The sequence below is a fragment of the Nelumbo nucifera genome, chromosome 1 (assembly GCF_055504915.1).
Source record: "Nelumbo nucifera cultivar China Antique chromosome 1, China Antique-T2T, whole genome shotgun sequence".
In the NCBI taxonomy this organism is placed as follows: domain Eukaryota; kingdom Viridiplantae; phylum Streptophyta; class Magnoliopsida; order Proteales; family Nelumbonaceae; genus Nelumbo; species Nelumbo nucifera.
Window position 1 is genome coordinate 162,107,540 of NC_142649.1, and position 15,991 is coordinate 162,123,530.

Consider the following 15,991-nt stretch of genomic DNA (forward strand, 5'->3'; position numbering starts at 1 on the left):
GCCCAGCCCACATCAAGCTTAGCGCAGTGCACCACATCCAAAATGCATGAAGTCTCTACAAAGAATTCTACTATTACTAAGGTTTGGAAAGATTTTACACAGCAGCTTCAGGCTTTGGGAGGTGGGTCCCACCAGGATAGCTTATAAAGACATGTTGGTGAAAACCTTGGAGAGCTTGTCTGAAAGCCAAAATCATGGCTTTCCACTACTGAAGCTTCTTTCATTGGCTTCTCCAAAGCAATTCAGTGAAAGCAGCTCGATCAACCAACACTACAGACCTCCCAAACAGGCCCTAAATCCAAATCTTGGAGTTTTACGTATGTTTAAGACTTGCTAGACCATAAAGAGTAAGAATGTTGAATCAATATCAGGGGAAGTAGAAAGAAAAATCAATAAGCCCAACAGATATCTTAACCCATTATAGCATTTCATTAGTTTGGATCATCCCAAAAACTTATTCATACCACATGCACCATAAACTTATTCAATACATGAGAAGAATACACCCTAAACTCAATATAACCATGGAAATTGCCACAGATATGAGTGTGACCGAAACCGGAACACGTCCATTGTCCCTTCTCAGTATCATTCCTTCAATTATTGGATAGCTGATTCTTAGAATGAAAAATGAGAGGAAAACATGCCCGAAGATGTCATCATATTTGTTTGTGGATATCATTCTTCCCAGACCAGCGGTGAAGGAGACCATGTTCAGGGTGACTAAAGTAACCAATATGACAAGAAAAAATGGGTCCCCCTCAAAACTGAAGACACCCATTTTGTATCTTTCAACCTGTGCTTCATCAACAACCTTACTTGTCACTATGAAATTTGCCTTCTTTAAACCAATCAATTTCATGAGAACATCCAGACAAGCAAAGAAATAGGCTGTAACTGACTTTATCATCCAAATCCTGAGCTCATTCCACCACATTCTTAAGGATCCGGCCTCGAATAGGACCTCTGATAAGTGCTGAGAAAGGATAGAAACATAAACAATTGCAAAGATGGCGAACCATGGACTTGAAACCTGTAACAAAATCAAACTTTCTAGCATTGGAAGAGTAATGGTTTGCTATGCTACAATCCAAGAGATTGGCAATGGTGTAATTCATTTCTTACCTTTGGGTACAAGGAGATGCCATTGAAGAGACACAGCTGAGGGATGGTAGCATAACATAGTATTGGTAAAGAATACAAGGACCGAAATGCGAGGAATGCATAACACATGCTCTGAAGAATTGACATTCTTGATGATCCATATATCAAAGGGCAGAACCTTGAGAGGCCCACTTCAAGCAATCCACAACCCCATCTAATGTTTTGAACCATGTTATCGTTTAAACTGACAGTTGCAGAACCTAAAAATGACGGCCTTGAAGGATAATTATAGACAGAGTTCCATCCTTTGCAGTGAAGCATGAACCCAGTAAAGAAATCCTCCACCAGAGAATGGTACAAAAAGCCTCTCTGTTATATAGAAAAAGTACCAAAAGGTTAACATATTCTTGATCAATTGTATAACAGAACATATATAGATGGATTCTTTGCTTTGATATGTGACCAATGACTTGCCTTTTCACCCCATTCAGTATTTCTTTCGTAGCTGCAAGAAGCCAGAAGTTGAGCCTCTTGCGGAGACTCAACTGATGCATCTCCATTGACAAAATTTCTTTTATAGTTTTGCTTCAGTGATGCAATGAACAGGTTCGGAGGACCGAAACATTTTCGAAGTTGAAGGAGATCATTATCTGAATACAAAATTGACAATCAGAATATATACTATGTATTATCATTTCAAATTATGAGAAAGGGGATGTAAGAGCAGTAGTTGACATTTCTTAATTTGAAGGAATACCAGTTTTCTGCCGGGAAGTTCCATATAAAGCTTCTCTCCTAATGTAAAACCCTGTGCCGGACAGTATTGGTCCCTGAAGCCCATCTGCACCTCTCCACCTTGTCTGGAGGGATATAGTACTTCATAATTTAAGTGCTACTGAAACACTATTAATATTTATATATGACAGAGTTATATGCTTTAATTATTCTTGACAAATATGCAAGGGAATGTACTACTGATCGAGTAGAAGGTAGAAGAAAAATGTCCATCTTACTGTAAAAATTGAACGCAGTTGTGAATCATAGATGTCATTGTTACTGATATTATGGAAGATCTGTGGGAACTGAACAAAAGCAAGACGTTTGGAGCTTCTGGGGTCAAGGTAGAAGCACATTGCTTGTTTAGCAGAGGTGGGGTCGTTACAGTACATGTCACAATCTAATACCAATATACATGGAGCATTGCTTATTATGCCCGAGACACGAAGCTGTAAGAACAAAACAGTTTAGTTATTTAGATGTTATTTAGAGAGAGAGAGAGAGAGAGAGAGAGAGAGAGAGCATACAAGGACGTTTAGGGCACCAGCTTTAAAATTGTGATGATAGTTTTGTCTTTTTTCACGGGAAACATAAACAAGGAGGGGCATCTTATTAGCTTGTTCCTGGCCAACTGCATCTGATACTTCATTCTGTATCACCTACAAAAGAAAAAATATGTTATTACACAATGTTTTGCTTAGGCTCATTTTGCTCGGAGTGCAAATTTCATTTGCATTGGTGTGAATGTATGGAAATGCAAATAGGTCTGACTGTAAATTCTGTTTTACTTTTTCTTCGAATTTGGCTCTGTTTTATTTGTTTGTGAGAAGTAAAGTAGGACTTCTCAGAGAGAGAGAGAGAGAGTGAGAAGTAGGTGTTAGAATCCCATTAGGAATAGGCTTGAGGACCACTCCTATCCTAGTTGGGATTTGCTTCGAAAAATGCATTCCCAATAGGAGATAATTTAAGAATTGCTGGAGTCATATTAGAACTAGAATCTTCACTCTCCTTTGATAGGTTAGGAGTCTGAAGAACTCTATATGGAGGGCTCTTTAGAGAGGCTACTATCAATTCCTCTATGAAGAGAGTAAGGAGAGGGGAAATGTTCCTAATGTATGGAGGTAGTGTTTTGTGGGTAGGCGTGGACAGAGTTCTTGTGGGCAGAAAATCTGAAGTCTTATGGTTACACAGGTATGTCTTAGGTTTGTTCTTGTAAACTAGTATTATTGGGCATAATAGAGCGGTTTAATACTCTTTTGAACATACTAGTAATTAAGTACGTGCGTTGCACGTATGAATTTTTTTTCATATTAATTACTTTAATTATAGATATATCATAGTTAGGATAGAAATTTAAAATTAATAAAAGTAACAATATGGTTAAAAATAAACATAAACACTTGTACTAAAAATAAACAATTACAATTACAACTACAACTATTACTAAATTAATTTTGTATTCCATTTCTGTCGTAAATAAAATAATTTTTATTTTAACAATTATTTTATTTAATATGATGATTATATAATATTAGAAATGTTCCGAAATGTCTTTGACAAAACTCTGCACTTTTTTATTTTTTTGTGTTCTATCTTTTTTAAATATTTATTATTCAATTATGACATCATGAATTCCATTGAAAAGTTGGATCATTGACTCACCATTTAAATAAGAAAATAACTTTGCTTTTGGACCAGTTTTAAATTATATATTTCATCTACATTATATACATAATTTTTACTTATCACACTTAATTTTTGTTTGATATAATTAATATATAATTTTTTATATATTCTTTTGATTACATGTACTTTTTATTATATTTTAAATATTTATTATTTAACTATTATATCATCGATTAGTCCATTTGACCCAAACCACTAACCCATGACCCAAAAAGAAAAATAGTTTGATTTCTAGGTTGACATTAAATTTTGTATTACATTTCCATTATTGATAAAATTATATCTTATGTATAATACTTATTTTTGTGATTCTTCATATTTTCTATTTTTAAAAATTTTATTATTTGATTATGACATTATTTCAATTCTAGGTTGATTTTAGTTTTGGTATTTCATTTTCATCATTTATAAAAATACTTCTTATATTCTATAATTATTTTTATTCACTATAATGAATATACAATATTAATGACATGCCCAGTTCATTTTATTTTTTTGCATTATATATTTTATATATTTTATATATTTTAAATTTTTATTATTTAATTATGACATTATTTATTAACAAATTTGACCCCAAATGGTTGAATTGCTTACCCACCACCGAGATGGAAGAAAATGGTTTTGTTTTTAAATTATTTTTCAAAATATTTATTTTTATATTATCAAAGTTAATGTTGTGGCCATTTAATCAGTAGAATTTAATGATGAGAAAATATCTCTTAAATATGAGATTTAATAAGAGAATATACCTTAGGTATGAGATTTAATGAGAGATATTAGACAAATAGTTTTACTTACAATTTAAATTTTACATTTCATTTCCATCATTAATAAAAGCATTTCTTATTTATAATCAATGTTTTCGACTTGTTGTTGACCTGCCCAATTGAACCATTCGAATTGTCACTCGGCCTTGATTCTAGGTGTGGTTCTATTGAAACTCTCCCTTTTGATTAAAAACCGTCTAACTTGGGCAGTTCAACCATTGACCTATTCGACCCACCAACCAAGTCGCATGTTGCACACTTAATTACGTGCAAACTTTTGAAAGCCATAACTTTGCACTACGATATCCGACTGGGGTTATCTTTTTGTTTTTTGTTTTTTTTTTTTGAGTAACTTTTCAAGATCTATATGTCCTAAGGGAATTATGTGCCTTGCCTTGCTATTTTCACAAAAAAAAACCTTTTTTGGCCCCAAATTACAATTTTTAATATTTTATAAATAAAAAATTAATACGGAATTGAAAACATAAATAATGTAACATAATACGTATATTATATGTAATATATATAAAACGTAATTATAAAATATATGTATAACATAACTATGATATACATAAAACATAATTATACTATTTATTGATAAAATATGTATTTTTACACACACACTGACACATAATGTTGATGCAGAGTAGTTTGACTCTTTTGACCTTGATAGTCGAACTGGTGACTTATGACCCGAAGGCAAAAGCGGGTCATCCTCCAGGTCAGTTTTTAAAACATTGTTTATCATATTTATTATTGTTTAATATGTCAAATATATGATGTTAAAAATGTTCCCATTTTTTTTAAATTCTATATATATATTTTTTATTTTATATATTTTTGAATTTTATTATTTAATTGTGGCAACATGAATTGGCCCATTTGACCCAAATGATTTAATTTCTTACCACCACCATCTAGATGGAAACACTACTTTTTCCAAGAATATTTTAAAAGTACAAGTTTTTATGTTATTGAATTTGTTAATTTATTATGTATGTATTTAATTATAGGATTTAATGATGAGAAGAAACAAAGAAGCCTTAAATATATGATTCAATGAAGGTGAATACAAATTAATACCTTATGGCTATGTTTGGTTTGAAGGAAAACGTAGATGAAAACACTACTTTTTCCAAGAAGATTTTAAAAGTATAAGTTTTTATGTTATTGAAATTGTTAATTTATTATGTATGTATTTAATTATAGGATTTAATGATGAGAAGAACCAAAGAAGCCTTAAATATATGATTCAATGAAGGTGAATACAAATTAATACCTTAAGGCTATGTTTGGTTTGAAGGAAAACATAGGGAAAGGAAGGGAAAGGTATCAAAACCTATACAAGGTTTGTAAAGGTTTCCTTGCCTTTCCTTTCCTTTCCCTACTTTTTTCTTCAAGCCAAACATAGCCTAAATGCTGGATCTAATGAGAGATATGTTTGGTTTGAAGGAAAAGGTAGGGAAAAGAAAGGAAAGTTAGGGTAACCTATGCAAGATTTGTGAAGGTTTCCCTAATTTTTCTTTCCTTTTCCTACTTTTCCTTCAAACCAAACATAACATAATTGAATGCACTGAATATCTTAAAATTAACTATTTTTAACTAATTTAATATCAATAACTAATTACCCTATTTGCCCTCATTTTATATCACCAAATTTAAATATAGAGGGGTAATTTTTGTCATCACAAAATTCCAAAAATATTCTTGAGGCTATTCGTACTTTTTAATGTAGTATAGATATTACTATAGAGGAAGGTGGTGCAAATTTTACATCTCAAATGAAACAATAAGTGTAAATGAGACAAAAAAGTACAAATTTTGCATAAAGTACAAATTTTGCATCACATAAGAGTGCAAATGATAATTATAAACAAGTGGTTGCAAAACTGACCTAGATCCAAAATTTATAATTAATTCAGATTTGCACTGTAGACACTGTTTGTAGCACAAATCCAAAGCGAATACAAATTTTGCAGCCAATTCAATTTTGCAAACGTTTGTTTGTAATGATTTATACTCCTACTTGATACACTAAACCTTTTCATAGGCTAGGCTCAGGTTAGCTATTCCCAAAATTGAATAGGGTTTGGGCCAAAGCTTGAGCCTAAAGCAATGTAAAATGTTCATGGGCCAAGCTTGAAGTCCGTCTCCTGAATAGGTCCTAAATTCAAGAACATTGTCGTTGTTTTCTCAACCATATCACACTTTTGCATTGCCAATTTGGCCAATTTAACACAAATCTGGAGATTTTTTCACATAATAATTAATGGAGGTTTGGATCTAGGGGTATAATACCAATTCTGCTAGTTCCATATTGGAGCGGTGGAGCCTACACAATTTACTATATGGAAAATATAAAACATCAAGAACCTTCATTGGATGGCCCACCTAAGAGAGGGCCTATTCTAAAAATCAAGAACCACTTGGCTCATTACATTGCTAGCAAGGATTAAGGTATCAATACAATACTCCCAATATGGGGCGTATCATATCCATATACTTGATCATGGATACATGATACGCTACGACTAGATACATATCTCATGAGTCGTGCGTATTGGTATGATATGCCTCCGTATCGGGCTATATCACACCGTATCGGTGGATACAGTCCGATACACACTCATACAGAGGCGTATCTATGTCTAGTTTGACAAAATTGTTCATTGAGTACTTTTGGATTGTTTTTCATCTTTAATACAAGTTAAAAATAGTATTATGAAAAATGAAATAAATAGTTTAAGATTTCATTTTTTCAAAAAAAAAATAATAAAAACTAAAAATTATAAAAATAATATATTTCATCTACCTTAGATGATTTATATATTTTATTTTACACATAATTATATGTAAAAATGAGAACATGGTTATTATTTGAAAAAATAGTTATCATATAAAAATACTAAATAAATAAACTTTCCCAACAAAATTAATGGAAAACAGAAAGTTATAATTATAAAAAACTAAAACGAATAATCTAAGATTTAATTTTCCCAAAAGATTTAATAAAATAGAAAATTAAATATAATTTATTTATCTACCTTAAATGATTTATTTGTTTTATTTTAAAATTATGTGTAAAATAAAAATATTATATGTTAAAAATGAAAACATATTTACTATTTAAAAAATAGTTGTTACTTAAATAAAATACTAAATTAATAAATATTCTCAAAAATTAATAAAATTGAAAATTATAATTATAAAATTGAAAGAATGATAATTGTTGTACAATGCTTGAATGTTCTAGAGTCTCAGTGTTGTTCATTGCAATATTTCTCTTCATATAACCTATTGAAGTATGCATTTCTCATGTCTTTATATCTTATACATAGATAATTTAGCTTTTGGTTTAGTATTATTAATGTATTTATGTGATTTGTATGCATTTCACTAGTGTATTCAAGTGTTTCTATATCTTTCGTTCATATACATACGTTTCCAAAGTGTATCCGTATCCGTATCCATATCCGACTTATCCGATATGATACCCGATACCGATACTTTGATCCTTGATCGCTAGTAAACTTTGTACATTAATGGTGTATTTGGTTTGAAGGAAAAAGTAGGGAAAAGCAAGGGAAACCTTTACAAATCTTGTATAGGTTTTCCTCCGTTTCCCTACCTTTTCCTTCAAACCAAACATAAGCTAAAGGTGAATACTTATTTTTGGTCCAAGTTGGCTGCTAACGTTGTGTTTGGTTTGAAGGAAAAAGTAGGGAAAGGAAACCTTTACAAACCTTGTATCGGTTTCCCTACCTTTTCCTTCAAACCAAACATAACCTAAGTGATTCTTGGAATGAATTTGTCTTTCATCAAAAAGAAAATCATTATTGTTTAACTATCCAATTCCCTTGACTTATCTAATCAAATTTATATGACCAATGCTCCACCTAAACAAAGTCATGCTCTCTCTCTCTCTCTCTCTCTCTCTCCCCTAACATAGGCCCCATCAAGCCCCACACAACCCTCTTTTCTTTCCCCCTACTTATGACACTAGTATTTATGTACGCGCTTTGCACATGACAAATTTTGTGATGATGATAGTATATAATATATTTCTAAATTGTTTTTGCAATTTTTTATATTTCTACATCTAAAAAAATTATTCTTATTTATCACGTTTTTTGTGGTTCATTAATATATAGATATGTCCAAATAAAATTCTTGCAAAGGTAACGAGAATTAATAAAATTCTTATCATTCTTATTTATTATGGTTCATTAATAAAATTAATAATTTTTATCAGTTACCTTCATTAGAATTTTATTTGAAATCTTGTTATCTTTGAAAGAATTAACTTCTATATGATAAATCTAACTTCAATTACTTCAACTACTAAAACTATCACTTACTCTTGTAGATATCTTGCCATCCAATGATGTGGGCTTTAAGGTAATGGAAATTAAAAGTTAACCCACCATATAGTTTAAAGAATAAATTGCTCATTGATTTGCAAGTTGGAAATCTCTTCATGGTGGTTAATGTGGCCCAACATTGGCTATTGAGAACATAATATGTACTTTCAGTTTTCTTAATTTAAATAAATGAAAGAATAAATTGCTAAAACCTCCCATAAAAATTTTTATCATTGTTGAACCACCCCTAAATTTTGGTAGATGCAATCACCTCCCATGAACTTTTTGACACAGTTGCAAGTAGACCGTCTATTAGAATCTTCTAACAAAAAGCACCAAATGTCCAAAATACCCATGCATTTTCCAAAACTTCCCCAATCCCTTTTAATCTCTTTTTCAGATTTGATGTATTTTCCAAATTTTCCCTTCATATCAATTTCTCAAAGGTAAAATTGCAACTTTAAATTCTCTTCTCTTGTTGTTCATAACACTTATAATGCTTTTTATGTATAAACCAATTTCAATAATAATTACTTGGGTATTATGGATATTTTTCATGGCTCTTGTTAGAGGATTTTACAAAGGAGTCTACTTGCAACTATGTCGAGAAGTTTAGGGGAGGTGATTGCAATTACCAAACTTCAGGAAAGGTTTGGGCAATGGTCAAAAACTTCTAGGGAGTTTTCAACAATTACCATGGTTTGTTTTCCAATTATTGAATAAAAAGAAGGTTTTTTGTGTATTTTCCCCAATAAGCATTAAATGGGAATGTTAAATAACAATTTTGCCATTGACTTGTTTTACAATTATGAAGATAAAGAATGAAGTTTTGTGTCTTTTTTTTTGTAATAAGTATTAAATGAGAAAGAAGAATCATTTCCTGATAAGCATTAAATAACAAAACAAAATTATATATTTACCATTGCTCACTCTTTGATTCAAACCTTAGAGATGAGTTTTTTCAGTATAGTGAAAATTCCAAAAGCGAACCACATCTATTTGTACTTTTATAGATAGTATAGATTAGGTTCAACACAAACTCTCTTTGTCTCCTTCTCATAACACTAGGCCCCGCACAACCCCCTCTCTCTTCACCCCAATTGTGTCATCTAGTCCCACATAACTCCTCTCTCTCATGACACTCCAGGTCTCACATAACTCCTCTCTTTCCCCCTCCCCATTTTGGTCCATGTGTCACCTAATCAAAATGGGCCTTTGGCATTGAAGATGGCAATCAATAAAAGAAAAACAAATAGAAAAAATAACATTAATTTTCTTTGAAAATGCAAAAATATTAACAACTGTAATAATTTTCTTAAAAATCATTCCTTCTTTTGCTTACATTAAAATACCATTTCTATAAATAAAATATCATAAAGTTTGTATCTCAAAAAAAAGTATCATAAGATGAAATAAAAATATTTTAAGCAAGGTTGTAATAAAATATTAAAAGTAAAAAATAATGAAAAAAATATAAGAACAAAAAATAAAACTTTTAAACTAATTAGGTTAAAGAATATTAAAAATAACAAATTAATATAATTGAATTGAGTATAATATTAAAAATATACATTAATTAATTAATTGATATTAATTAAATAGGTTGTCATCATATAACTTGACAAGAGAGAGAGGGAAAGATTTAGATGAAAAATATTCCTACATTAAAACTTATGAGAGAGAGAGATATAATGGAGGGGAGAAGAGAGAGACATAAAAGAATAATAAATGAAAATAAAGAGAGTAATAATTACTTTGATGGCATTATTGTAATATTTTGAAAATATAAGGTCTTCTTAAAAAATATTCATTCTTTTGCTTACATTAAAATGCCATTTGTATAAATAAAAAATCATAAATGTTGTATCTCAAAAAATAGTAAAAATCATAAAAATTAAATAAAAAAATATTTAAGGAAGGTTGTTAGTATAATATTAAAAGTACAAAAATAATGAAAAAGTAAAAGAACAAAAATAGTAAAATTGCTAAAGTAATTAAGTTAAAGAATATAAATAATGAATTGGTCTAGGTTGTTTTGAGCATAATTTTAAAAAGTTTAAATCAATTATGTTACATGAATATAAATTAATTAATTGATATTAAATAAATAGGTTGTTAGAGAGAGAGAAAGAAGAAAGATCTAGATGAAAAATACCCCTATCTAAGACTTGGGAGAAACAGAATGGAGGGGAGAAGAGAGAAACAAAAAGAATAATAAATAAAAGTAAAAGGGAATACTGATTACTTTTGGTGGTATTATTGTAATAATTTAAAATATGGGGTCACACACATAATGCAAAAATAGGGTAATGATTAATTTTGGTGGCATTATTGCAATATTTTGATAATATAAGGCCACACACACAATGCAAAAAGAGAGTAATGATTAATTTTAGAGGTATTATTGTAATATTTTGAAAATTCAATATCATAAGTATTTATTAATTTTGGATGGCATAATTGTAATTTTCTAAACTCAGATTTTATTTCTTAAATGAAGAGTTTGTCCTTAGATTCCATTTGATGAAAGTTTTTTTTTTTTTTCATTGACTACTCGTCTTTACCCCCATAGTGGCCATAATTCACTTGATGAAACTTGGATATTCTATCCATACCCATTTTTCTTTTAGTATATATATGATTATAGGGATAAGATATATCTCCCAAAAATTGTAAAACTTTGATGTATCAATGCACATATAAGGGTGCATGTGTCAATGTATCCATATATAAAACAGATCATATCAATCTCTTTCTCTCTCTCTCATTACAGACCATACCAAGAAGTGTCTATTTTACGAATCAAAGAAGAAGATTCCAATATTAGAAAGGGTTTTTTAGATAAACCTTGCTTACTTAGTGTGAGTTGTAATATTTCTAATGCAACCATAATCACAGCATTTTCTTGTCATTGTCCACTAAAATACTACATCGGTTTTCCTGCACCTACACAAGACACTACAGTCGCATATCTCACCCACAAGACTCTCCCTACAAAACAGATTTATATATATAAAAGATATAATATTTACCTCAACAGTAGGAGGATGATCTTTTTCTTGAATCCACAAATTTCTCTGCTGGCTTGATCCACCCGTTTCTTAAAAGACTCATATTTGGACTAAAATCAAACACAATACAATAGACCATTTTAGTACTACATCTGTTGACCTATAATATAATCATATTTATATTAAAATTAAGAGAAATATAATACTCATTAATCTAATTAAAATATATACATACCTTGATGGCCTCTCGCTCTTCTATGAATTCTTTGCTCCGAAGCAGCAAGCTTTCTTTCTCATGAGCCGATGCAGAAAAGTAAGCCCCAGGAAACCTTGTTTCTATGCCATGCTTGCTGCAGAAAGGTAGCCAAGACCTTGCAAAGGAAGATGCCTCACGAATGGCGTATAGCGTAAGGGGTGAGCCTGCATCATCGGAGAGGTATACGGTGAGCTTCTCCGGTGGATACTCGAGGGACATGGCCGATACCACAGTGTCCATGACTTCCACCGTGGGCTCTTTCTTGGGATCAGCTATGCAAATGAATACATCGATTGCCGGCAGCTTGTCATCTGGGGGAAGTCTCCCTGAGAACACAGTCCGAGACACTGGACGCCAGCGGTAGGCCTGGCGGAGGAGCCAAAGAAAGGAGAGTTGAAGCTCAGAAGCGGAGATGAGAGCCCATGCCAACATGGGTACCGGTGTAGCTAGATTGCTCTTACTACTGTCAAAGAGTAGTACTGAAGCCCTGTAGTAGAGCAAGGCCAGTAGTAATGTAAAATGAATCAGAGTGTGCACTCTGTTGATCGCTGCTTGCAGCTGCCGAACATGGCCGACGTGAAGAGGGAAGTTCTCCATGTCTTCTCCCACTCCTTTCACGATTTTCTGAACTGAAGTAACTTGTTTCCTAATAAATTTAAGTATGAAAGTCCTAAGGCTCCAAGCCTCGTCCTATTGCTTGGTGGAAGTAAAACAATGATAACCTTTACATATTTGCATTTTTACTCTTTCCAAACTGAGCCAAAAAAAAAAAAAATCAGTTGATGTGATTCTCTGCTTGTTCACATTTCGTATGGGAACTGTATGTGTAAGTTGTCACACTACTTTAATTGGCGTAAGATAAAAGAAATGAAGATGCTAAAAAAGAAAATGGAGTAGATTCCCACGTGTGAACAATTCAGTAATTACAGTAATGAAATCTATTAATGGAATCTTTAATAATTATTGATTATTACAGTAATTTAATAAATATATAATTAGTGATTATAATTAATAATTACTGTTATTATAAATATAATTAATGAAATCTACTGATTATTACAATAATTAATTACTGTAATTTAATAATTAGTGATTATTCAGTAACTTAATAAATATATAATTAATGATTATAGTTAATAATTACTGTTATTATAAATATTGTTAACAACTAGATATTTACTTTAAAATTATAAATATATTAAAAAAATACTTTAATAGATTACTGATTATTACAGTAATTTAATAAATATATAATTAGTGACTATAATTAATAATTACTGTTATTATAAATATTGTTAATAAATAGATATTTACTTTAATTTTACTTTAAATTTAGTAAATAATGTTAATAAATACTGTTAATTTAATTTAATTTTGGTAATTATTAATTTAATGAATATTGTTAATAAATCCTATTCATAAACGTAATATTTACTATTATATTAAAAATAACTAAACAATATTATTAAAACTATCATTAATAATTATTTAATTAAATAGTATAATTACTTACTATTATTGATAAATGTTGTTAATAATGTTCTAACAACCGATAGTTCGACCGTCTGGTTTGAACGGGTGGCCTGTTCTGACAACAAAAATTACAAGAAAAAATTACGGAACCGTTCTGGCCACCGGTTTGCGGGTCGACGGTTTGATCATTCGGTTTGAACAGATGGTCCGTTCTGACAACAAAAATTATAGGCAAAAGATTTAGTTTGTGAGGTCCATTAAGTAGTATCACACATGTTATGTCATTCGAGCATGTGACTCATACAACCCGAAAATGGAACCGTTCTGGCCACCGATTTTTTGGTCGACGGCTCGACCATTCAGTTCGAACGAACAACCTGTTCTGACAACAAAAAATTACAGAACCGTTCTGGCCACCGGTTTTCGGGTCGACGATTCGATCGTTCGGTTCGAACGGAAGACCCATTCTGACAACAAAAATTACAAGCAAAAAATTGAGTGTGTGATGTCCATTAAGCAATATCATACGTGCTATGTCATTCGAGTGTGTGACTCATACGACCAAAAAATGGAATCGTTTTGACCACTAGTTTTCGGGTTGACGGTTCGACTGTTCGATTCAAACGAACGGCTCATTCTGACAACAAAAATTAAAAAAATATAAAAATAGCCAAAAACCATTGAACGGGTTAACGGTTCGACTACTCGGGTCAATGGGTCGTTGAGCGATTCAAGGGTTTTTTGCCAGGGATCGGGATTGGGGTAAAACGGAACTGGTTGCCTGGACAGTTCCCAATTAAAAAAATAAAAAACGGACGGCCCATTCTAACAAAAAAACATTACAAGCAAAAAATTGAGTGTGTGAGGTCCATTAAGCAGTACCATATGTGTTATGTCATTTGAGCGTGTGACTCATACGACCAGAAAATGGAACCATTCTGGCCACCGGTTTTTGGGTCGACGGTTCGACTATTCGGTTCGAACGGATGGCCTGTTCTAACAACAATAATTAAAAAAAAATAAAAAAAAAACAACCAAAAACCATTGAACGGGTCAACGGTTTGACCGCTTGGGTTAATGGGTCGTTGACCAATTCAACGATTTTTTGCCAGGGACCGAGATTAGGATAAAACGGAATCGGTTGCCTGGATGGTTCCCAATTAAAAAATAAAAAAATAGCCAAAAACCATTGAACGGGTTAATGGGTCAACAATTCGACTACTCGAGTCAATGGATCATTTACTGATTCAATGATTTTTTTCCAAAGACCAAGTCAATGGGTTAACGAGTCAATGGTTCCATTCCAAAAGCAGGGCCCCTCCGCTACTTGTGAATTTAAAATGGAGATGGAATGAGTTGTCACAAAAAAAAGTAGGAAATTGTTTAAAAACCAATTAACATGTGAGAGGAAGAATATTATTAAGCCATGCCCTAGCCGAGGTGTCTTCTAATGCAATTTTTGCTTTTATTATTGAACCTGAAATTAAAAACATATATACAAAATAAGGAAAAAAACCATGGTTTTCAAAATCAGACTAGACAGTCGGACCGGAAAAACTAGGAATCGGTTAGGTGATTAGCTCCGTTTTACCCTAGAACCGTTATTTTGCTAAAAACTGTTGATTTGGTCAGTAAGCCATTGATCCGGGCAATCAAACCATTCGAACCATCCAACGGTTTTGGCTATTTTGATTTTTTATTTTTTTGTCAGAATGGGCCGTCTATTCGATTCAAATGGTCAAATCGTTCAGTGTGAGAACCGGACCCATGACTGGTTCGTTTTCCGATTCAGTTTTAAAAACCTTGAAAATAACTATCAATTAAAAAAATGCATGAAGAATGGGGAAAACCTTAGAATCCAAAATTTACTAATTTTAAATAACTAAACCAATGATAAACATAACTCATAGTGTTTAAGAGACTAAATTTGGTTCTACGAAAAGCACATAAAGAAGAATCTTCCACTGATGATACCAAATTAATAAATAACAAATTGAATGCCCTGATGAATAAATATAAATACCAATTGGTAAAAAGAGAGTCCAATCAATAGGTTTTTCATTCAATTGTTTGATTGAGAGAGATGAAAATACCAAAAGAAATCAAATGTATATAATAGTTTTGTCCAAAGCATGTATTGAAAGCAAGCTAGGTCAAACTAATGTGTTTTAAAATGGGGACCAAGTTCCCTATGAAATGGGTAACATTGTTGAATTATTTCATAAAAACACAAATATGGGAAGCACGTAAATTCTTAGAGGAAAACTAAGAAGAAGAAAAGAACTAAAAATGCTAATTCGTATTTCATGCATGTGCCACTATTAAGATCATCTCAGTATATTCTAGTTCTATCCTCTAATCTAGTGTATTATATATAAAACGCCTTATTTCATGTTTTGTGTGCAAAGAATTTGTGTTGCAGGCTGCGTTTGGTTGAAGTGCAATTTTATTTGCACTAGTACAAATGCATGGGAGTGCAAATGCGTTTGGTTGAAGTGCAATTTTTATATTTTACTCTTTTCTGAACCAAAAGCAGCCACACTGAAGACACTC

At 31.6% G+C, this 15,991-nt stretch overlaps 1 protein-coding gene across 1 annotated transcript; it reads right to left on the reverse strand.

The window, feature by feature from the left end:
- Positions 1 to 393: 393 nt before the first annotated feature.
- On the reverse strand, positions 394 to 12,562 carry LOC104610104 (quillaic acid 3-O-glycosyltransferase CSL1-like). The gene is given in 9 exon segments (XM_088895009.1): positions 394 to 1,033; positions 1,126 to 1,473; positions 1,579 to 1,754; positions 1,862 to 1,964; positions 2,118 to 2,330; positions 2,409 to 2,540; positions 11,731 to 11,778; positions 11,781 to 11,819; positions 11,945 to 12,562. Coding segments are annotated over 9 exon segments (2,226 nt in total). The 3' UTR covers positions 394 to 484.
- Positions 12,563 to 15,991: the final 3,429 nt, after the last annotated feature.